The sequence below is a fragment of the Meles meles genome, chromosome 1 (assembly GCF_922984935.1).
Source record: "Meles meles chromosome 1, mMelMel3.1 paternal haplotype, whole genome shotgun sequence".
Lineage (NCBI taxonomy): Eukaryota > Metazoa > Chordata > Mammalia > Carnivora > Mustelidae > Meles > Meles meles.
Genome location: NC_060066.1, coordinates 105,041,490 through 105,065,235, shown reverse-complemented (window position 1 = coordinate 105,065,235; position 23,746 = coordinate 105,041,490). Strand labels below are relative to the sequence as shown.

The following is a 23,746-nucleotide window of genomic DNA, read 5'->3' as shown; positions in this document are numbered from 1 at the left end:
GAGAAATTCTCAGTTTACCCAGATGGTAAAAGATGCTAATATTAGAGGGGATTCACTGTTAGAAAAGTGGGTCTGGAGAAAAGAACAAGGGTGTACGGCTAGACAACCTTGAGCTAGTAATGAAGAAATTAAGCATGGGACTCATGGATGCCCTCAACCATTTCAGTAGAGCCAGAAACAGAGATGTGATTAACCACCAAAGATTGGTGGAGGACTCTCTTGTCTAATAGAGAAAACCTCCAAGACACACAAAGGATAGTCATCTTTTTTTGGAAAACATCGTATCAGAAGAAATACCACAAGCTTGGACTGAATGGGATGGAGACAAAAAGAAATGAGGGGGAAAAAAAAGGGCTCTTGTTCTCCTTGAATTCTACAGGTAAGAAACAGACTGATAAAACTACTCAGCTGCAAATATATACTACTCTTCAAGAAAAAAGCAGAATGACTGCAAGAATGACAGCTTTGATCCCGAGGGGAGAGCATAAAGCCACAAAGCATTATTCCTGGGTCTCAAAACCTAACAGAGTTTGCCCGCCTGGACCTTGAAAGTGTTATGGAACAGTAACTTCTTTCTTACTTCACTTTCTCCTTTTTGGAACAGGAATGAATATAACAGTCACCCCACCTGTCAAACCACTGTTTTCTGGAAACAAATTACTTGTTTTCTAGTTTCACGGTTCTACAAATGGAAAGAACTTTGCCCCAAGATGGATCACACCCACAATCCCACCCATATCTGATTCATTACGATTTAAATGATGAAAGTTAGGATTCAGAGTTGATGATATGCAGATATAACTTTGGACTTAAAAGTTGATGAGGTAGGGGCGCCTGGGTGGCTCAGTGGATTAAAGCCTCTGCCTTCGGCTCAGGTCATAATCTCAGGGTCCTGGGATCGAGCCCCACATCGGGCTCTCTGCTCAGCAGGGAGCCTGCTTCCTCCTCTCTCTCTGCCTGCCTCTCTGCTTACTTGTGATCGCTGTCTGTCAAATAAATAAATAAAATCTTTAAAAAAAAAAAGTTGATGAGGCAAGATAATGCATTTAGACTTTGGGGGATGTTGGGATGGGATAAATGTATTTTGCAAGTGGGAACATTTGGTGCAGGCAGACTATATTCAACTGAATAATATCTCCTTACAAATACCCACGTTCTAATCACAAGAACCATGATTGTTACCTCACATGATAAATAGGATTATACAGATAAAATCAAGTAAATGATCCTGAGATGGGTGGATTATCCAAGTGGGTCCTAAATGCAATTATATATTTATCAGAAGAGTGATTAGACACAAGGCAATGTGACCAGAGAAGCAAAAAGAGGTGTGATCAGGCCACAAGCCAAGGAATGGTGGTAGCCACCAAAAGCTGGAAGAGGCAAAGAATGGATTTGCCCCTAGGGCCTTTGGAACCTCACAACACCTCGATTTAAACCCAAGGATACTAATTTCTGGCCTGCAGAACTATGAGAGAATAAATTTCTGATGCTCTAAGCTACACTGGTGGTAATTTATTATAGAGGAAACTAATGCAGATCCCTTGTAACTACAGATTGTTATCAAACTGTTGAGGTAATGCTCCTTGAGCAATAAAGATCCTCTGAGTGAACACACTACAATTTTTAAGGACACTGTTCAAGATGATCTGTCAATTCTTACTAATATTAAACTTAATAATAGATGTACTATACCTTTGTAAATCTAGACTTCAACACATCAATGGCATCCACCACAATTTTGCTAAAGAATTCTCTCAAAGCATTCAGGCTACAATGCCACAACAGGGTGAGGAGAGCGCGATCTACAAATGCTTGGCGAGTAACATTTGAAAGCAGGTCATCCCTCTTGAACATTCTGTACACCCTTTCCAAAAGGGCTAACTGTGTGACAAATGAACTCCTAAGAAAGAAAGAAAATTATATGAACATCCCTGCTTTGAACTAATATTTTACAAGTGCCTACCCACATAACAAAATAACCACCAATGACCATAAATCTAAAATATAACTTTAAAGAGTATTATATATAAAAACCATGAAATACAAGCAGTATTTATACCTGAACCATATTATTGTACTCATCTCCAGAAATCTTCATGCCAAACTTAGGCATTAAGAATTGTTTTCATTTACTTTCAAATCTGATTTTTTTTTTTTTTTAGAAAACATCTGTAAGGCTTTGGGAAAGTCTCAGGCCTGAAGACAATCACAGTTTCAGAATTTGAAACTCAGGAGGTATAATTTAAAAATTCCAGTGGGTATTAAGGAGGGTACATATTGCATGGAGCAATGAATGCACATAAACAATGAATCTTGGAACAATGCATCAAAAACTAATGATGTATTTTATGGTGACTAACTAAATGCAGTTAAAAAAAAGAAAAAAAGAAAAAATAAATAAAAATGCTAGTCTCTTCCTAGTAATAAATTGCAATTCCCATTTCCTATACAGAGATATATTCATCTGGCCCTTTATATTCTCATCTGGAATATAAGATATTTGAACGATCTCTTTAAGATTTTTGTCTATAAACCAAGAATACAGAGTTAGTTTCCTCACCTACAAAAACACGAGGTTAAGACTAAGTGATCATTAAAATCCCGATACCAAGTATTCAAACACGAACCAGGGCAAAAATGTTTGATTTAGAAGGTAATTCAGTCGGCTCAGCATACTACTAGATGCTACATGGGCTTCTGTAATACTTATTTGGGCACTATCTTAGATTTAAATTCTTTTGAGGAGCTTCCTGATAATGAGCACAGCAGAGATGCATAGACCTAAAACTCTTCTAGAGTAAGCTAAAAGGAGGAAGAAAAGAAAAAAATTCAAATCTGATTATAAAAATGGGCCAACAGAGACACCTGGGTGGCTCACTTGGTTAAGTATTTGCCTTCAGCTCAGGTCATAATTCCAGAGTCCTGGGATCAAGCCCTGCATTGGGCTCCCTGCTCAGTGGGGGAGCCTACTTCTCCCCTGCTTGTGCTCTCTCCCTCTCTGACAAATAAATAAATAAATAAATAAATAAATAAATAAATGAAACCTTTTAAAAAAAGAAAAGGCCAGCAGATAGTTTATTGAAAATAATGCAAATGAGCTTGAAATAGATGAATATCTGCTCTATTTCTTTCGTAATGAGAGAAATATAAATTACAGCAACACTGAGAAATTCTTTCTCACCTACAAAATCGGAAAAAATCCAAATGTTTGACAATATACTCTATTGGCAAGACTGTGATGAAATAGACACTCATATGCCGGGAAATGCAAATAATTATAGCCCCCAAATAAGGGATGCTGTGAAAGCTGGCAAAATAACAAATGCATTTACCTTTTAAATTATTTTAGGAATCCACTCTAAAGATACACTGGCCAAAAAAAAAAAGACATATACATAGGGCTATTCACTGTATTTTTTTTTTAGTATTTTATTTATTTGATGGGGAGAGATATCACAAGTAGGCAGAGAGGCAGGCAGAGAGAGAGGAGGAAGCAGGCTCCCTGCTGAACAGAGAGCCCAATGCGGGGCTCAATCCCAGGACCCTGAGATCATGACCTGAGCCAAAGGCAGAGGCTTTAACCTACTGAGCTAACCCAGGCGCCCCCACTGTGTTATTATTTTTAATAACAAAAGATTGAACCCAAAGTCTATCAGTAGGGGGCTACTTCAAAATACTATGCTAATTCTGTACAACAAATAATTACCCAGTTATTTAAATAAAAAATGATCGAGGAAGATGTTTATGTACTGACAGGGAGTGATCTGTAGAAGATATGAGGTGGAAAAAAAGGGGGGTGAAGAGGAATAAGAGAGGGGACATGGACAAAAGCAGGACTCTCAAATACAGCTCATTACACAGTTATGGCTTCCAAATCATGTAAATATTTTAAAAACATAAAAAATTTCTAAAATCTGAATATTAACTAAAATAAGCATACCTAATTGGTTTAATAACCACATATTTAAAAATACTTTACCAAGTAATTTCAGAACATAAACTTTCACTGTTTATCCTAGAGAGTATATTCTAGGTAAGTTACAATTAAAATGAACACAATTTTAAATTGCACACACACAAAAAAGTCCTGCTGGAATTTTGAGAAGAATTGCATTAAATTTACATATCAACTTAATGCCATGTTAACAATATTGAATCTTCAAATTCATGAACATAGAATGTCTCTCCATTTATTTAAATCTTTAATTTTTTTATATTCTTCAGCAATGGGTTGTAATTTTAGTGTACAAGTCTTACACTTCTTTTGTTAAATTTACTCTTAAGTACTTTGTTCTTTTTGGTGCTATTATGAGTGCAATTATATTCCTAATTATAGTTTTGAATGTTTTCTGCTCATATGTAGAAAAACAATTGATTTTTTAACATTGGTCCTAGAGCCTACAAATTTTCTAAAATTGCTTATTAGTTCTAATAGCTTTCTGTAGATCTTTAGGATTTTCTATCTTATGCCATGTGTGAATAAAGACAGTTTTGGGGCACCTGGGTGGCTCAGTCATTTGAACTTCTAATTCTCGATTCGGCTAGGTAATGGTCTCGGGATCATTGGATTGAGCCCCAACTCAGGGTCTGCACTCGGCTTGGAGTCTACTTGGGCTTCTCTCCCTCTTCCTCTACACCACCCCACTCCAACCACATGTACACACGCTATCCAAAAAAAAGAAAAAGAAAAAGAAAAGAAAAAAAAGAGAAGAAAAAGAGTTTGCTCCTTTTTCTCCAATTTGGTTGCCTTTTATTTCTTTCTCTTGCCTGACTGTACTGGCTAGAATCTCTGGTATCACACTGAATTGAAAAGGGCAGATCCTTGCTCAGTGGGGAGCCTACTTCTCTCTCTGTTTCTGTCTGCCACTCTGTCTGCTTGTGTGCACGTGCTCTCTCTGACAAATTTTATTTACTAAAAAAAAAAAAAAGAAAAATTTTGTGTCTATATTCTTGAAGGATATTGGTCTACAGGTTTCTTGCAACGTTTCTGTCTGGCTTTGTTATCTGTGTGAGTCTGGCATCAAAGGATAAGTTGGGAAGTATTCATTTCCTTCTCCTCTATTTTCTGAAAATGTCATGAAGTGTCTGTCTTATTTCTTCTTTAAATATTTGATGAAAATTTGCCAGGGAAGCTATCTGGGTCTGGGCTTTCCCATGTGAGAAGATTTTAAATGAACATATCTATTTATTTATTTATTAAAGGTATACTCAGGGTGCCTGGGTGACTCAGTTGTTAAGCATCTGCCTTTGGGTCGGGTCATGATCCCAGTGTCCTGAGATCAAGCCCTGCATTTGTGGCTCCCTGTTCAGCGGAAGCCTGCTTCTCCCTGTTCCACTCCCCCTGCTTGTGTTCCCTCTCTTGCTTTCTCTGTCAAATAAATTTTTAAAAAATTTAAAAAAAAAACCCATAAACTCAGATTTTCTATTTCTTCTTGAGTCAGTTTTGGTAATTTGTGACTTTTTAGGAATCTGTCCACTTTAGTTAAGTTGCTGAATTTGTTGATGTGATGTCATTCTAATATTTTCCTATTATCTTTTTAATTTCTGAGAGATCAGTAGTAATGTTCCCTCTTTTATCCCTAATTTTCATGAACTGTACCTTCTCTTTAAACCCTAGTTTGTCCAGCTAACAGTCTATCAATTTTGTCTACCTTTTCAAAGAACCAGTTTTGGTTTCATTGATTTTTCTCCACCATTTTTTAAATTTTGATTTCACACCTTTTCACTCCAATCTTTATTATTCCCTTCCTCCTGCGTGCTTTCGGTTTAGTTTTCTTTTTCTTGATTTTAAGGCACAGGCTTATATTTGCTGATTGAGGATATTTTCTTTTTTCTCATATAGGTATTAAAAGATACAAATTCCTAAGTAAGCACTGCTTTAGTTGCATCTCGTACATTTGGATATGCTTTATTCTTACTTTATTCCGATCAAAGTGCTACATGATTTCCCTTTTAATTTCTTCTCTGACCTAAGGGCTACTTACAAATATATTAATTAGTTGGATATTTAGAAATGTTTTTGGATTCCTCAAGTTTTCTTCTGTTATTGATTCCTAATTTAACTTCATTGTGGTTGGAGAATATACTTTGTAAGATTTCAATCATTTTAAATTTAAACTTAAGATTTGTTTTATGGCTTCTATATGTGCTCAAAGAGAATGTGTATTCCCCTGTTGTGTAGGACGTTCTATAGTTGTTGGTTAATTATGATTTTTAAAAAATGTCAATAAAAATGTACTACTGATTCATGCTATCATGAATGAACCTCCAAACCTTGCTGAAAAAAGAAGGCAGACATAAGAGATCCCATGTTGTATGACTCCATTTATATGACATGTTCAGAAAAGGCACATTTATAAAGACTGAAAGCAGATTAGTGATTGCCTGGGGCTGGGAATGGGAGTTGATACAGGATCTTACTGAGAGGATGAAATTACTCTATGGTGATGATCGTACCATTTGGTAAAGTTATGAAAAATTATTAAATTTCATGCTTAAAGTAGGTGAATTTTATAATATGTAAAGTTAGATAAATTAACATGGATATTTATATATCAATATAAATAATGCCAATAAAAAACTCATTGGTCACATAAGTATCCATGACATTAAGCCCTTACTTTCAAAATTAAAAAATAAAAAAAGTTAGTAATTAATAAATTAATAATACCTGGTGTCTCAGTCAACCAATGTCCAACTCTTGATTTCAGCTCAGGTTATGATCTAAGGGTTGTGAGACTGAGCCCTATGTTGGGCTCCAGGCTCAGCATCAAGTTTGCTTAAGATTCTCTCTCTCTCTTTCCCTCTCCCTCTGCTCTTCCCGCCCCCCCACTCATGTTCTCCTTCTTTCTAATAAATAAATTTTAAAAACCTTTAAAAATAAAAAAATAAATCTTTCAAAATTAAAAAAAATAATAAATTAATAATAAAATTTGTTCCCTTTTTTCCACTGTAATGTCCTAAAATACTAAAACTGTATTTGGGTAACTGAACAGCCCTAGTGATAATGGCAAGTTCATTACAATAGAATTCTAGCTCCTAAATGTCAAAGATATAAAAGGATTTTTAATTTTCAAAAAACTTTTTTAAAGATTTTATTTGAGAGAGACAGAGACTGAGCATATGAGTGGGGGGAGGGGCAGAGGGAGTGAGAGAGGCAGACTCCCTGCTGAGCAGGGAACTGATGCAGGGCTTGATCCCAGGACCCCAAGATCATGACCTGAGCTAAAGGCAGATGCTTAACCGACTGAGCCACCCAGGTGCCCCTAAAAAAGGGATTTTTAAAATGACCATTGGCTACTCCTGATAAAATAAATGACTTGGGGCAACAATGATAAGTGGATGCTAGACCATTAGCAAAAGCCTGTGTCATACATGACTAATCATGAAAATTAGGATTACTAGACATTATGTACCCCCAAATGCCATGAACATGAAATATAAAGCATCCACTACTAAGTAATCTTGCCAAAAGTTAAACCTGAATCGAACTAAGCTTTTAGACTTAACTTTCCACTTACAGGAAACTGGGGCTGGAGGAACAAGTTAAACAAAAAGAACAGGAAAAAAAATCAGGTAAACTGAGGCTATAACACACTATGCAGGCCAAGTGTTCAGTTTTCTTTAACAACAAAAGAATAGTAAGGGGATGGGGGACTGTTCTAGATGAAGACAGACTTAAGAGATACAATAGTGAAATGCCATTTAAGAACCTCGTTTGGACCAGAATTAAAAGAATCCAACAGTCTGAAGCATTTACGATTACAAATGCTTCAGACATATGAAAATGAAATTACTGACAATTTTGCTCCACTGATATTGGTACTATAGTAACCAAAGAAAAACACTGTATTTTTCGACATACATACAGCAGTAATTAGAGGTGAGCATCAGGGAAACACCAATCAAAACCATGATGAGATACCACCTCACACCTGTCAGAACGGTTAAAATTAACGACACAAGAAAGAGCAGGCGCAGGTGAAAATATGAAGAAACGGGAACCCTTCCGCACTGTTTGTGGGAATGCAGCCTGGTATAGCCATTCTGGAATACAGTATCAAGTTTCCTCAAAAAGTGAAAAATATAACTACCCTACAATCCCGCAACTGCACTACTAGGTATTTAACCAAAGGATAAAAAATATAGATTTAAAGAGGTACATACACGCTGATATTTATAGCAGCATTAACAACAATAGTCAAACTATGGAGAAGGCCCAAATGTCCATCAACAGACGAATGGATACAGAAGATGGGGTATATATATACAATGGAATATTAATTGGCCATAAAAAAAAAAAAAAAGAAATCTTGTCATTTGCAATGATGTGATGGAGCGAGAGTGTATTATGCTAAGTGAAATAAGTCAGTCAAAGAAAGACAAATACCATATGTACTCACTAATACATGGAATTTAAGAAAGAAAGATAAACCAGGGTGCCTGGATGGCTTAGCCAGTTAAGCATCCAACTCCTGATTTCGGCTTAGATCATGATCTCTGGGTTGTGAGACTGAGCCTGTGTGGGGTTCTGTACTGGGCATGGAGCCTGTTTAAGATTCTCTCCATGTCTGCCTGTACCCCACTCCCTCCCACCCCTCTTCTCTTCCCCTCCCCCCCCAAAACAGATCACATATGGGAAGACGAAAAAGAAAAAAAAGAGAGAGGGAAACACATCATAAGAGACAATAGAGAGCAAACAGGGATGCCTGTATGGCTCAGTTAGTTAAGCTGCTGCCTTTGGCCCAGGTCATGAATAAGGGTTCTGGAATCGAGTACCACATACATTGAGCTCCTTGTTCAGAGGGGAGCCTGCTTCTCTCTCTGCCTCTGCCTACCACTATGCCTGCTTGTGCTCTCTCCCTCTCTCTGACAAATAAATAAATAAATAAAATCTTAAAAAAAAACCCCAAACAATAGAGAGCAAACTGAGGGTTGATGGAGAATGTGGGGGATGGGCTTGATGGGTGATGGTTATTAAAGAGGGTACTTGTGATGAGCACTGGGTGTTGTATGTAAGTCATGAATCACTGAATTCTACCGCAGAAACCATTATTGCATTGCACGCTAATGAACTAAAATTAACAAATAAAAAGAAGTAATCAGAGGTAAAATGACATGGCATCAGGGATCTGCTTTATTACAGTAGCTACAGCACAAAAGAAACGAAGCTAAAACCGAGTTGATGAGGCTGGAAAATTCTCATGCATGTTTGACCTGGATGTTCAGCTAAAGCTTTGAGTATGTTTGAAACTTTCACAATAAGTTTTCTCCATCAAGAAAAACAAAATAAAATTGAGTTGTGAGAGTTGACTACAATTGGCACTCAACTTTTTGGAACAGAGAAGATAATTTCCCACAGAAATAAAAAGTATACAGTGTCTGGGGTCCCAGACTAGAATAGAATGACTTACTTCCTGGCAATCTCTTTGAAAGTAGATTGAAATAATTCTTCCATAACATGGTGCTGTTCCCGACAAAGAATTTCTGTCATCAACTGCAATAATACAGGACTTCGAGATAATTCCAATGCATCTAGAAACTAGAAAAAAAATAGTAATTTTCTTGGGTCTTTATCTTTGTTTTGTTCTTATAAGTACTAATAACAAAATAGAAAATTAAAACTATGTTTCACAGAGAAATAACAAATGCTAACACTTTTGCCATCTCTGCAGCTACAATGAATGACTGGCATATAATAATGTTTGCTAAATATTTGAGTTTTGATTCTGTTAAGGTTTTGCAGATGTTTTTCCTTCTTATAGCAGTCAGGATCTTCTGAAAGATCTGATTCTAGGTTCTGTAATTCCACGACAATGCGCTTTCACTGAGGTCTTTGTCTTCACCATTCCAGGTACTCTAGGAGCTTTTTTATTTTCAACACGTCTTTTCCACACATCTTTGTTGCACAGCCGCTGTTCTAGGCTGTTCATCTAATGTTCTCTACTCTCCCATTTTCCATCTCGATGTATGTCTGTTCTACTTTTTAGGAAATATCATCAATTTTACCTTCTGTTTTGTGAATTTTTTTTAAATTTTGTTTTTATATATTTAATTTCCAAAAGAACTTATTTGTTCTACTTCATGGACACAATACGTCCTCTCATCTCTGAAGCTACTGTTACAGTTTCTTTGATGTTCTCATTTCCCATCTCCCTTCGTTAACTCAGTTCCCTCTGAGTTCCTTTTTCATGTTGATTTACTTATTTTTAGGTTGGGAGCTTCCTTCAAATGTTCAGTGACTGTACTTATTTTTACTTTAGCATATTTACATTAAGAGAAAGTACCAAAGATCTATGTAGAATCTTTGTGGATGCTATATCCATCAGGTAACAGACTGCTTAGGAACAGGATACTTAGATGGCACCTACATGATGGTGTCACCCCATCAATGACCTGCTGATTGCAGAAATGCACCATTCAAGAAAGGTGACTGGCAAGCTAGAGGCAGCACGTACCCTGAGCACTGAGAGTGGCACCACCAAGCTCTTTCCCTTGGAACTACACACAGTATCTCAGCATCAAGGCGCCATAGCTTTGAACTGTTGTCTCTGAGCATCTTGTTTTATCTCAATCATCCTGTGCACCTGTTAGCAAGATGTGTCCTTTGGTATCAAAAGGGCCTAAGAGAAGATATTTTTTGGGTCTGGGAATGCTCAAAAAATTCCTGCACAAATTAATGGTAATTGCTTCTTTGCTTTATGCCATTTTGGCTTTAAAAGTTCTCACAGAGGGGGCGCCTGGGTGGCTCAGTGGGTTAAGCCTCTGCCTTCGGCTCAGGTCATGATCTCAGGGTCCTGGGATCAAGCCCCGCATCGGGCTCCCTGCTATGCATTCGCCTCTCTCTCTGCCTGCCTCTCTGCCTACTTGTGATCTCTCTGTCAAATAAATAAATAAAATCTTTTAAAAAAAAAAAGTTCTCACAGAAATGTTCCACTTTTGGATAGCAGGGAAAACCTATATGTAGTTGTTATAAATAACAACAATCTAGTATTGTAGAGAAGAAACAATCTATCACCTGTTTAAGCCACTGATATTTTAGATACCTTCATCTGTATATTAAATAATATAGGTGATAATCACTAGGTATTTCTCAAATAACCACTTTATTCTATTTCTTAGCTCTTTTTGGCATTAATTTTCAAAATTTATATATTATTCATAGAATATTTTACAAGATTTTTCTGTATAAAAGATTTCAATTTAAAATGGGAGCAAATGAATTCCGAAGGATTTAGATATGCATCTGCCTCCAAAGCTACTCAGATTTCAAAATGAACTGAACTGAATTCTTAAAGTTACAATATATCTCTGAATCTGAATATTTCACTTCTTTTCATCAAGAAATGTAACAGAAAAACAATCTTTTAATTTCACTTGGTACACTAAAAACTAACCTTTTTCATGCAGTCTACGTAATTATTGTACCGCAGAGTTCCTGGGGGAAATTCTTCAGACTTCATAGGGAAATTAGAAACGATAAGGTTTTCAAGAACATGCTTTAGGTCCTCAAGACTGTCTCCAGTAAGACTGGTGAAGAATGGAAGAAGAATTACAGCCTGACCCTGTGGGAGCAATGCAGACATATGAAATTGTACTAGTCAGGGCTTAAGTATCCTACAGAATAAATAAAATTACTGCTTTCTTAAGGCTTTTCAAATAAAGCAATGTATGGATTCAATGAATGACTTTAGAATACCTTCTAGATTACACTGAAAACCAAACTGAACACAATACTCTATCTTGGCTTCTACTCTAGAGGCCAGTAGGCCAACTCAGGGCTACATATATAATATATATGTTAAATAAGACACTGTATGATGATGCTGTGTGATTTCTTCTTCTATAAATATAGACTCTAATAGAGATACACTGGATAAGTTTGGTGTGGAAAGAGCATACTGAATGAACTATGGGATAATTTATAAATATTTCTCACAGAACTAATTCAGAAATTCATAATGAGCTAAAAGAACTAGGAGATATTTCCTATCTCCCTTGCATGGCAAAAAAGTTCCCTGGCTCCCTCATACAGAGGAATGAGAAATGTGATTAACCACAAAACAGAAAATTTCAAAGAAATATCCTTATGGTCTACTAAAAAGACATCTTTCATTAAGGCCACATTTTATTAGAGCATAAAATCTAACTATTATAGGACTTTAAAATTATAATATTAAGTTCTTGACTCTAAAAAAGTTACCAAGATATTAAAAATTACCAAGATGTTTATTAATAGAAAAATGACTGAGTATTGGTTTAAATTCTGTCATTCACTAATACAGCAATTCTCAAAAAAGCTAATTTGAACTACACATGTGAAAAAACAAATATTAATTCTTCTAAGTACGGGAAACTCATTGTGATTATATTTATCATTTGGAGAGACAAAAAAGAATGCATAGATCAAATAACATGATGCCAGAGGTCTCCTTCAAGGATAGGAGTGGCTGCATAGTTGTAAAAGACATGCCCACAGACAGATGGCTATTGAGGCTGAGTGACAGGTACACAGGAGTTACTCTCTACTTTTGAATATATTTGAAATTTTCCATAATAAAAAACAAAACATCACAAATATGTAAAATTATAAAACGGGAAAATAATGGAGAATGTAATCTGAAAAAAAATCTTGTGCATCACTTACCTTTAAATGTAAACCCAACTTTGAATCAGCAAGTAGACTAGCATATGTTGTAAAGACTTCGGGGAATGCACTGTGATTTGTATTAAAGGATACATACGAATCAATCTAAAGGAGGGGAAATAAAACATGATACATTTCTATATTATCCCTCTAATTTCCATTAACACATTTCCCAAGTTTTTTAATTTCAGAAATAATCTACAAATTTGTTCCTTGGCTTCAACAGTATTTTTAACAATTCTTGTTCTGAAATATTTTAAATCTATCTGGTGAGACAATACATGTAAAGACCCTAACAAGGTAAAGTATGGGAAGGGATAATGAGTATAAATGATAATAATGGAAAAAGTATAAAATGTAAGATAATTACAGGAACTGTCCAGTGAAAATATTTTTTACTCATCAAACCAATGAACTTCTTAAGAAATCTCCATCATATTTTTAAAGATAAAACTTAAAGAGTCCAAAACAACTTCTTTTTTAAGGTTTCCCAAGATACCTGCAAAATTTTGGCCAGTAAGGTCAGCACTGCTGTTTTACTTTCAGGAGTAGAATCTTTGGCCCACCAGGAGTCCCATTTCTTCCAGTTGTGCAGAATTGTACTTGCAAGTTTCTGTCCTTGGTATTTGTGGCTGGCTCGATCCCTGAAGCTCTGATCTAACATACCATTCAAAACGGTGCTCACCTGAAATAAATAAGTGTGTGTACTTGAAGAAAAATCCTCAATAGTAAGACTGGTAGATACATAACAAAATCCACTTTCAGATCAAAGTTATTCTTGGAAAATAAAGATGCTATTTCTGTAATAGCTATTTACTTCATAACTCCTCAAATTTGAGAAGAACAGCTTATTATGTAAATTTTCCCACAAAAACCTAAGATGTGGTCTCCTTTATGAAATTATGTTCATCCTATTGCTTCTTTTCTTAGTTGGGAGCATTCTCGATGAGAGGAAGAATTAACCCTCCTCTGTTACACATGCACAGAAGGATACACACATGCTTGAACACACATATTTCCTGTCCCACCACCTTTCCAATAGTTGACATCCTAATTTTGGTTAGATTAATGTAGAGGCCTGGTTAGCCAGCGGCAAACTTACTTGTAAACCCCGGATATAGGGGCGGGCCAGGCCAGATAGCCGTATCCAATCAGTGGGGTGCGCATATATTAACTGTGGTGAGTTGAAATCCCATTGGCCACCTGTGTGGGCCGGCTCAACCACCACTATAAAAGCTGGTCTGTGAGGCTGCAGAGGGGGTTTTTTAGCAGGAGGAGTCAGAGTAGCTGGTAGCAATAACACCAGCAGCAGCGGCGCCTACCAGAACACCAGCAATAGCGGCGCCGCCACCCGGAGCAGGAGCAGCAGCAGCAGCAGCGGCGCCGGCCCGAGCAGTAACACCAGCGGCAGCGGCAGCAGCAGCAGCAGCAGCGCTGCCTGGAGCAGTAACACCAGCAGCGCTGCCCCGAGCAGCAGGAGAAGCAGCGTCCTCGCCAGCCCGGGAGCGGCCTCGTCATCCGGAGTGGCCTCGCTGGGGGGGCAGTGCTGCCCAAGCGTCATGAGCATCGCCAGGCAGCGGCCTTGCCAGCCGGGCAGCAGCCTCGCCAGGGAGCAACGCTGCCGGAGCATCATCATCAGGAAGCGGCCTCGCCATCATCTGGAAGCGGCCTCATCAGGGAGCAGTGCCACCAGGAGTGCCGTCGTCAGGTAGGGGAGCCATGGGGTAGCAGCCCTTGTTGGGTAGCGGGAGTCGTGGGGTAGGAGGAATCATTGGGTAAGAGAAGTAATCAGGGTTGGTGTCCTGGTCGGGCGTCACCTCTTTGTAAGAGACGGCCCTGACTGGTTGGTTTGATTTTCGATGCTTGGCACAAAATAAAGCTTTGCTTGACTTTCGCTTTGTGTCAGTCTTGTTCGTTTGATCACAGACCCTAACAATTAATATTCAATATTCTTATCATTATGACAATGTAATCATTTTTACACATTCTAATCTCCCTGAAATATTAACTTGCCTGCTTTCTTTGTTGTTTTCAGTGTGCTTATCATTATTTGCCATCACACACTACTTATTTAATGAAATTGCATCAAGACATCTAAACCCATCAGGAAGTCTATCAGCTCCACCTCACTGCAACATAGTTTCCACTCTAGAATGTCTTTGATCTCTATGCTCTGGGTGTCACTTAAGCACCCTCCAGGAGACTGGTCCCTTCTCTGTGTTTGAGCCAACTTCCCATATCCAACATCTTCTTCTTTCTTGGCTGAATGATGAGAGTGCATAGGAGATAAGATTCCTTTAGATCTGGCACACCTGAAACACCTGCATTCATCTCTCACCCATGACTGATAGTCTGGCCAGATTCAGAACTCCACGTTGGAATCTTCTTTGCTGAAATGTGAAAGGAATTTGGCTTATAGTCTTCTAGTGTCCACTCTGCAGTTGCAAAGACAAATGGCATCTGATTTCTTGATCCTTTAAATGTAATAACGTTGTCTCTTGCAAAAACTTTTTAGAATCTTTTCTCATGGTGAAGTCCCTAGGGTTCTGAATTTTCAAGAAATTTGTTACATGTGAGGCTGCTTTCATACACTGTGCTGGATATTGAATGTCTCTTTTCCATCTGGAAGCTCCAGGCCTTCATTTCTGGGACATTGTTTTGAGGGCCTGTCTTTCCCCTGGGAAAGAGGTCCTGGTGATGGAACCTATCAGTGGATCCCAAGTTTCATCATGTTTTCTCTACTACTTTCTGTTTTGCCTTTTTACTTTATTCTCTGTGAGAGCTCCTAAATTTTATCTTCCAAACCCATTTCATTTTCAATTTCTGATGCTTATGCTGAATTCTCAAATGTTCCTTAATTTTAGTGTTCTTTTCAGTAGCAATTCTTATTTTGCCAATAAGCTGTTTTCTCTCATCTCTTTGGGGATCTTTTCTCTTTACATTTCCATCTCACTGAATAGTCTCTGTGTCAAATGGCTTTTTACCTGCCTAACCCTTTTAGAATCCATTTCTTGATGCCTGGTGCTCCCTGGCTATTGGCACATACTGAGGAACTGACTACAAGTATTATGCAGTGGCCAAGGCTCACTGGCAATATGCATCAGTGTAGGCTGGTGGGGCAATGATGACATTTAATCTTTATTTTCTCTTAGACTTGTCAAAATATTCCTATATCCTGCCTGAGGGTATATACCTAACTGACCATATTCTGGGAGCCAAACTGTGGGAAGAAAGCTAAGAGCCTCAAAGTTCAGAATTCAGGGAGGCTTTCACTTAACTTCCTTGTTTCAAAAAGGTATTCCTACACCAAAGATAAACAAAGGATCATACGGGACCATTATGAATAATTATTCATCAACAAACTGGACAACCTAGAAAAAAATGGATAAATTCCTAGAAACATGCAACTTACCAGGATTGAATCTTGAAGAAATAATCTGAACAGACCAGTTAATAGTGAGGAGGTTGAACCAGTAATCAAAACCTCTCAACAAACAAAAGTCCAAGACCAGATGGCTTCACTGGTGAATCCTACCAAACATTTAAGGAAGAACTAAGACGAATACTCAAATTCTTCTTAAAAAACCTAAAGACAAGTGGACACCTCCATACTCATTCCATGAGGCCAGCATTACCCTGATACCAAAACCAGACAAGGAAACTACAAGAAAAGAAAATTATAGGAAAATATTCCTGATGAACATAGATGCAAAACTCCTCAACAAATATCAGCAAATCAAATTCAACAATATGCTAAAAGGATCATATACCATGATCAAATGGCGTTTATTTTAGGGATGCCAGGATGGTTCAACATCTGCAAATCAATTAGCATGATATACCACATTAACAAAATAAACAACAAAAATCATAGGATCATCTTAATAGATGCAGAAAAAGCATCTAATAAAATTCAACAATCATTCATGATAAAAACTTAACAAATTGGGTATAGAGGCAACATACATCAACATAATAAAAGCCACATATGACAAAAGCACAGTTGACATCATACTTGATAGTGAGAAACAGAGAGCCTTTCCCTTATAATCAGGAAGAAGAAAGGATGTCTAGTCTTACCACTTTTATTCACCATTGTACTGGAAATCCTAGTCATAGCAATCAGAGAAGAAAAAGGAAAAAAAAAGTATGAAAAACAGAAGGGAAGAAGTAACACTGTCTGCAGAAGACACGATATTAAATAGAGGAAACTCTGAAGACTCCACCCTTATTAAAACTAACCAACAGGGGTGCCTGGGTGGCTCAGTGGGTTAAGCCTCTGCCTTTGGCTTGGGTCATGGTCTCAGGGTCCTTGGATCGAGTCCCGCATCGGGCTCTCTGCTGGGCAAGGAGCCTGCATCCTCCCCTCTCTCTCTCTCTCTCTGCTTGCCTCTCTGCCACTTGTGATCTCTCTCTGTCAAATAAATAAAATCTTAAAAAAAAAAAAACAATAAATTCAATAAAGTTGCAGGACACAAAATCAATTCGTAAAAATCTGCTGCATTTCTATATACTAATAACCAACTATCAGAAAGTGAACTTAAGAAAACAATCCCATTTACAATTGCACCATAAAGAATAAAACACCTAGGAATAAATTTAACCAAGGAAATTAAAAACCTATATGATGAAAACTAGAAGACGCTGATGAAAAAAATTGAAGATGCAAATAAATGGAAGGATATTCTGTGCTCATGGAATAGAATCATTAATATTGCTAAAATGTTAGTATTATCAAAGCAGTCTACAGATTCAATACAATCCCTATCAAAATTCCAATGGCCTTTTTCACAGAAACAGAACAAGCAATCCTAAAATTTGTATGGAACGAAAAAAGACCCGAATAACCAGAGCAGTCTTGAGAGAGAACAACAAAGCTGGAGGCATTATGCTTCCTGATTTCATGCTATATTATGTCAAGGTAATTAAAAGAAAGCAGTACTGGGATAAAAACAGACACATAGATCAGTGGAACAGAATGGAGAATACAGAAATAAACACATACAGAAATAAACACATGCAAGGAGCCAAGAATATACAATGATGAAGAAAAAGAAGCCAAGAATATACAATGGAGAAAACATAGTCTCTTCGATAAATGGTATTGGGAAAACTGGGTAGCTACATGCAAAAGAATGAAACTTAACACCTATTTCACACCATAAACAGAAATCAACCCAGGGCGCCTGGGTGGCTCAGTGGGTTAAGCCGCTGCCTTCAGCTCAGGTCTTGATCTCGGGGTCCTGGGATCGAGTCCCACATCGGGCTCTCTGCTCAGTGGAGAGCCTGCTTCCCTTCCTCTCTCTCTGCCTGCCTCTCTTGTGATTTCTCTCTGTCAAATAAATAAATCTTTAAAAAAAAAAAAAAAAAAGAAATCAACTCAAAATCTATTAAAGGCTTGAACTTAAGACCTGAAGCCATAAAATTCCTTAAGGATAAGCTCCTTAACATTGGTCTTAGCAAGGTTTTTTTTTTTTTTTTTTGGATTTCACACCAAAAGCAAAGGCAACAGTAGTAATAAACAAGGAGAACTACATCAAATTAAAAAGCTTCTGTACAGCAAAAGAAATCAATGGCCACGGTTGCCAAACTGTGGAAAGAACCAAGATGCCCTTCAACGGACGAATGGATAAGGAAGATGTGGTCCATATACACTACAGAGTATTATGGCTCCATCAGAAAGGATGAATACCCAACTTTTGTATCAACATGGATGGGACTGGAAGAGATTATGCTGAGTGAAATAAGTCAAGCAGAGAGAGTCAATCATCATATGGTTTCCCTTACTTGTGAAGCATAACAAATAACATGGAGGACACAGGGAGATGGAGAGGAGAAGGGAGTTGAACGAAACTGGAAAGGGAGATGAACCATGAGAGACTATGGACTCTGAAAAACAATTTGAGGGTTTTGAAGGGGCGGGGGGTGGGAGGTTGGGTGAGCCAGGTGGTGGGTATTATGGAGGGCATGTAATGCATGGAGCACTAGGTGTGATGCATAAACAATGAATTCTGTTACACTGAAAAAAAATTAAATTAAAAAAAAATCACCAAAAAATGAAAAGGCAAGCTATAAAATGGCAGAAAATATCTGTAAATCACGTATGTGATAAGGGGTTAATATTCAAAATAGATGAAGGACTCATACAACTCAATAGCAAAAAAAAAAAAAAACCAATCTAATTAAAAAATGGGCAGTAGAACTAAATAGACATTTTTCCAAAGAAGACAGTCAAAAGGTAAATGAAAAGGTATTTAACATCACTAATCACCAGGAAAATGCAGATCAAAACCATAGTGAAATATTCTCTCATACCTGTAAGAACAACCAGCACCAAAAAGACAAAGGATGTGAAGAAAACGGAACTCTTGTGCACTGTTGATGGGAATGCAAGCTATTGTAAATGCTATGAAATACAGCGTGGCAATCCTCCCAAAAATTAAAATCAGAAGTACTATATGGTTTGGCAATTCCACTTCAGGGTATTAATATGAAGAAAAGGAGATCACTATCTAAAAAATATATCTGCACCCCCATGTTCACTGCAACATTATGTATAATAGCCAAAGACATGGAAACAATCTAAGTGTCCATCAACAGATGAATGAATAAAGAAGATGTGGTATAGGGGCGCCTGGGTGGCTCAGCGGGTTAAAGCCTCTGCCTTCAGCTCAGGTCACGATCCCAGAGTCCTGGGATCGAGCCCCGCATCGGGCTCTCTGCTTGGCTGGGAGCCTGCTTCCTCCTCTCTCTCTCCCTGCCTGCCTCTCTGCCTACTTGTAATCTCTATCTGTCAAATAAATAAATCTTTAAAAAAAAAAAAAAAAAAAAAAGAAGATGTGGTATATACATATACAATGAAATATTATTTAGCCATTATAAAGAAGAATATTCTGCCAATTGTCACAACACAGATCTGATCCTGACAACATTATGCTAAGTGAAATGAGTCCTACAGAGAAAGATAAATACCGTGTATCATTTATACATAGACTCTAAAAAACCAAACTCGGGGCGCCTGGGTAGCTCAGGTTAAAGCTTCTGCCTTCGGCTCAGGTCATGATCCCAGGGTCCTGGGATCGAGCCCCGCATCGGGCTCTCTGCTCCACGGGGAGCCCGCTTCCTCCTCTCTCTCTGCCTACTTGTGATATCTGTCTGTCAAATAAATAAATAAAATCTTAAAAATAAATAAATAAATAAAAATAAAAATAAAAAACCAAACTCATAGAAAACAGACTGGTGCTTGCTAGAGGTAGGGGTTGGGAAGTTGGGCAATATGAATGAAAGTGGTCAAAGGTACAACCTCCCATTGTAAGTTAATTAAGTTCTGGAGATATAATATATAGCACAGTGACTAAAGTTACGTATCATGCATATCTGAAAAGTGTTGACGTGCTTAAAAGTTCTCATTGCATGGAAAAATTTTATCTGTATAAGGTTATGAACACTAAACTTATCAAAGGAATGATTCTGCATGATTATCAAATTTGATTAAATCAAATCAGCATGTTGTACACCTAAAACTTATAAAATATTGTATGCCAATTATATCTCCATAAACACGGAAAAAAGAAAAAGAAGAATACTCATTCATCTGAATGGTTATAAAATAAACAAAATCAGTAGTTTTCTGATATACCACATCCTTGCAAAGAAAATATAAAGTGGGGGAGCCTGGGTGGCTCGGTCACTTAAGTGTCTGACTCTTGATTTCAGCTCAGGTCATGATCTCAGGTTCATGAAACTGAGCCCTGTGTCAGGCTCCATGCTCAGCCAGGGAGTCTGTTTCTTTCTCTCTCTCTCTCTCCAACCCCCTTTGGCCCTCCCACCCATTTTCTCTCTCTCTCAAATAAATCTTAAAAAAAAAGAAAATAGGGGCACCTGGGTGGCTCAGTGGTTTAATAAAGCCTCTGCCTCTGGCTCAGGTCATGATCCTGGGGTCCTGGGATGGAGCCTTGCATTGGGCTCTCTGCTTGGCAGGGAGACTGCTTCCCCCTGCCTCTGCCTGCCTCTCTGCCTACTTGTGATCTCCGTCAAATAAATAGATAAAATCTTTAAAAAAAAAAAGAAAGAAAAAGAAAATATAAAGGGGGGGTGCCTGGGTGGCTCAGTGGGTTAAGCCTCTGCCTTCGGCTCAGGTCATGATCTCAGGGTCCTGAGATCGAGCTCCGTATCGGGCTCTCTGCTCGGCAGGGAGCCTGCTTCCCCCTCTCTCTCTGTCTGCCTCTCTGCCTATTTGTGATCTCTCTCTCTGTCAAATAAAGAAATAAAATCTTTAAAAATATATATAAAGGGAAAGTATTCCATTTACATGTACAACTCAATAGCATCCAGTATCTAGAAATGTTCTTAAGAAATGTGCAGTAACTAGATGAATAAAATGATAGCATTCTACATAACAGTATGATACAAAAGATTTGAGATTATGAATAAAGGTTTGAATAAATGGAGAGACGTACCTTAGAAAAAATAGGCTTATGTTTTAAAAAGGTCACTTTGGTTTAAATTTACTCTATACATAGTGAAATGTATAGAATGTAAAATGTATAGAGTATCACTTAAAATATAATATTCCACTTATTATATTGTGGAAAGGGTCGTGAGGAACCTGACAGAACGATTCTAAATTTTACTTTCAAGAATATGCAAGTGTGCTTTTTGCATTATTTATATTTCTTAAAAAAAGAACCTATAAAAGTAACAGAAGAAAAGATGGGCAGATTTTAAAGATAATACCGGGATGGAGAAGGCCTTTTTAGGTACAACATGAAAGACGGGAATGATAGAAAAGAAGATTAATAAATTTAATTATAATAAATATTTCTGTATTGAATAAATACTCCAAGTGAGATTGAAAGACAAATAGCCAATAGGATAAAGTACTTTCTGCATACATGACAAATGTCTACTATCCTTAATATACAAAAATCTCTTAAAAATTAATAAGAAGTTTCACCCCAACAGAAAAATGTGCAAAATAAAAAAATACAGCACACACAAGAAACATCTTTGCTGTTCAAAAATACTAGTGAGAGACTAATGTCAGAAGAGTGGGAGAACTGATTAAACTCAAGAGATGAAAGTACAAAATAATTCCCATTTGTGGAATAAGATTTTTTTATCTGGTATAAAGTATTTCAAACTTTATGTCATTGCTTGAAGAAATACTGGTGTTATATACAGAACATGACTTTAATCTTGACTACAGGTCTTTCAATTAAAAAAAAAAAGTATCCTACACTTAACTCTGCCTAGGGTGCCCCAGTGCAGAGATAATTATCCCTTCCAGAGATTTGACTTCCACAGTATCCTCAAGTGCAGTAGGATCAGTCCCTTGAGGACAAGGCAAGGCCAGGAGACCTGGCAGGGGACATCTAACATTCACACAGTCCTCCCCTTTTCAGCCTCTACTTTGCATCCTGCTCCCAGTATTCTGGAGGCCCAGGACTCCATCAACAGACCCGAGAAAGGCTGGGTTCTGCAGCACAAATCAGCTGCCCATCACCCCACCACTATGTTACACTGCAGTTTTCTTGGACTCTGAAGTCTGTTACAACTTGTCTTTTTGGTTTCTAGCTTCCAAAATGCTGTCCATCTTATTGTCACTCTTGTCTTTCCTCCTTTAATGTGTCCTTTAACATTGTGCTTTAAAAACAAAACAAAAAGACCCATTTCTGTCACTTTAGAGGGAATTGAGGAGAAAGCAGAGGTAAGTATGTATGACTTTTATCCATTACCTTAATCAGAAGTCTGAACAGCTTCAGAAATCATACTGTCCTATTTCCTTGGTGTCATGGATCTACAAAAAGTTCATTTCTAACTTTAAATACAAATACCTAGTACAATGTGCCACAAGATACTCCCCTACAACAAGCACTGTTTGGAATAAAAGCTTACCTCAGAAAGAAATTATACATTCTCCCTTAAAATGGTCATTCCTAGTAGTTCCCAGCTCCTGTCTACAGACTTGGTTAAATTCCAAAATTTTATCAGTTTAGCAAACCAAAGTCAAGTATATATTAAATACTCCAAGGTTCAATGTGAGGGGGCAAAGTGGGCTATAGCACGCAGGAAATAATGACTCTCTGTACCAACCTGTGAAAGGACCATGACTACAGAAAGCACACGGAGTGCACAAAACCAGCTGGTGGCTGGTGCAAAAACAAAGGTGGGCTCAGGCCTCACAACAAAGTTATAAGCCCAACACCACTTCTTCACAGAAATTTATACTACACACCTGTGTCTTGTAATATTTGGCCTAGAGATTCTGGGGGAGTGAGAGATTAAAAAAAATTAACAATGTTTCAATGTCCATATAACATTATTAAACATTCATTAAAAGTTGGGTTTTCTTTCCTTTGATTTTGTTTTGAAACATTGGCAAGAGCATTAAACCTTCCGGGAAGAGAAATGGCAATCTTTTTATGGTCATTATATAAGAAAATATACTTCACTTAAGTAAAAATTTCACAATGAACTCACAAGTGTAGATAATGTGCTAGATGGGGGGGCAAGTCTTTTGCTAATACAATGGTCTCTGGCCCAATGAATGGAGTTTGATTGTAATTCTTGCTTTAAGTAAAAAAAGTAAAAACAAAAATAAAAATTTCATTACCATTTTGGGATTATCCACAGATGATTTCATGAGCTCCAATAAAACAAGATCTAGATTTTTCAATAATTCAGTGTTGATTGTCTCTGAGAACAAGCTATAAAAATACTCTCCATGAGAGAAGCTGACCATGTTTCTCTGGGACACTCCTGAGGCTGGCATAGATAACACTGCTGTGTCCAGGAGAAGATTCATAAGGTGCTCACACTGAAAAAGCAAGGAAAGGTACCATGACACATGTACATATTTTACCTGTTATAGAAAGATTACTGGGAAGCTGCTAACTTTGGAAGTGAAAAATCACACAGTAATTTCTAAGAGAACCTGGTACTTGAAGGCCTGGGTTCAGGTTTGAATTGTATACATTTCAATGACATTGCCTTTTCTAGGTGTCATTTTACGAAAGAAATCTTTCTTGACTCATGTTCTCCCAAATTTCCAGAAAATCTTATTGTAGTTGCTTTGAGGGGAGAGGGTAGTAAGGG

At 37.5% G+C, this 23,746-nt stretch overlaps 1 protein-coding gene across 4 annotated transcripts in view; it reads right to left on the bottom strand.

Moving 5' to 3' along the window:
* The window catches only part of PRKDC (protein kinase, DNA-activated, catalytic subunit), a 239,744-nt gene that overhangs the window by 120,808 nt on the left and 95,190 nt on the right, over positions 1-23,746 (bottom strand). For all 4 annotated transcript variants that reach the window (XM_046001490.1, XM_046001500.1, XM_046001508.1 and 1 more), the window contains 6 exons: positions 23,265-23,468; positions 13,149-13,334; positions 12,650-12,754; positions 11,400-11,567; positions 9,417-9,544; positions 1,696-1,903 (listed from right to left, as the gene is read on the bottom strand). In XM_046001490.1, the coding sequence (XP_045857446.1) occupies positions 1,696-1,903; positions 9,417-9,544; positions 11,400-11,567; positions 12,650-12,754; positions 13,149-13,334; positions 23,265-23,468 (999 nt within the window). The remainder of the gene's footprint in view (positions 1-1,695; positions 1,904-9,416; positions 9,545-11,399; positions 11,568-12,649; positions 12,755-13,148; positions 13,335-23,264; positions 23,469-23,746) is intronic.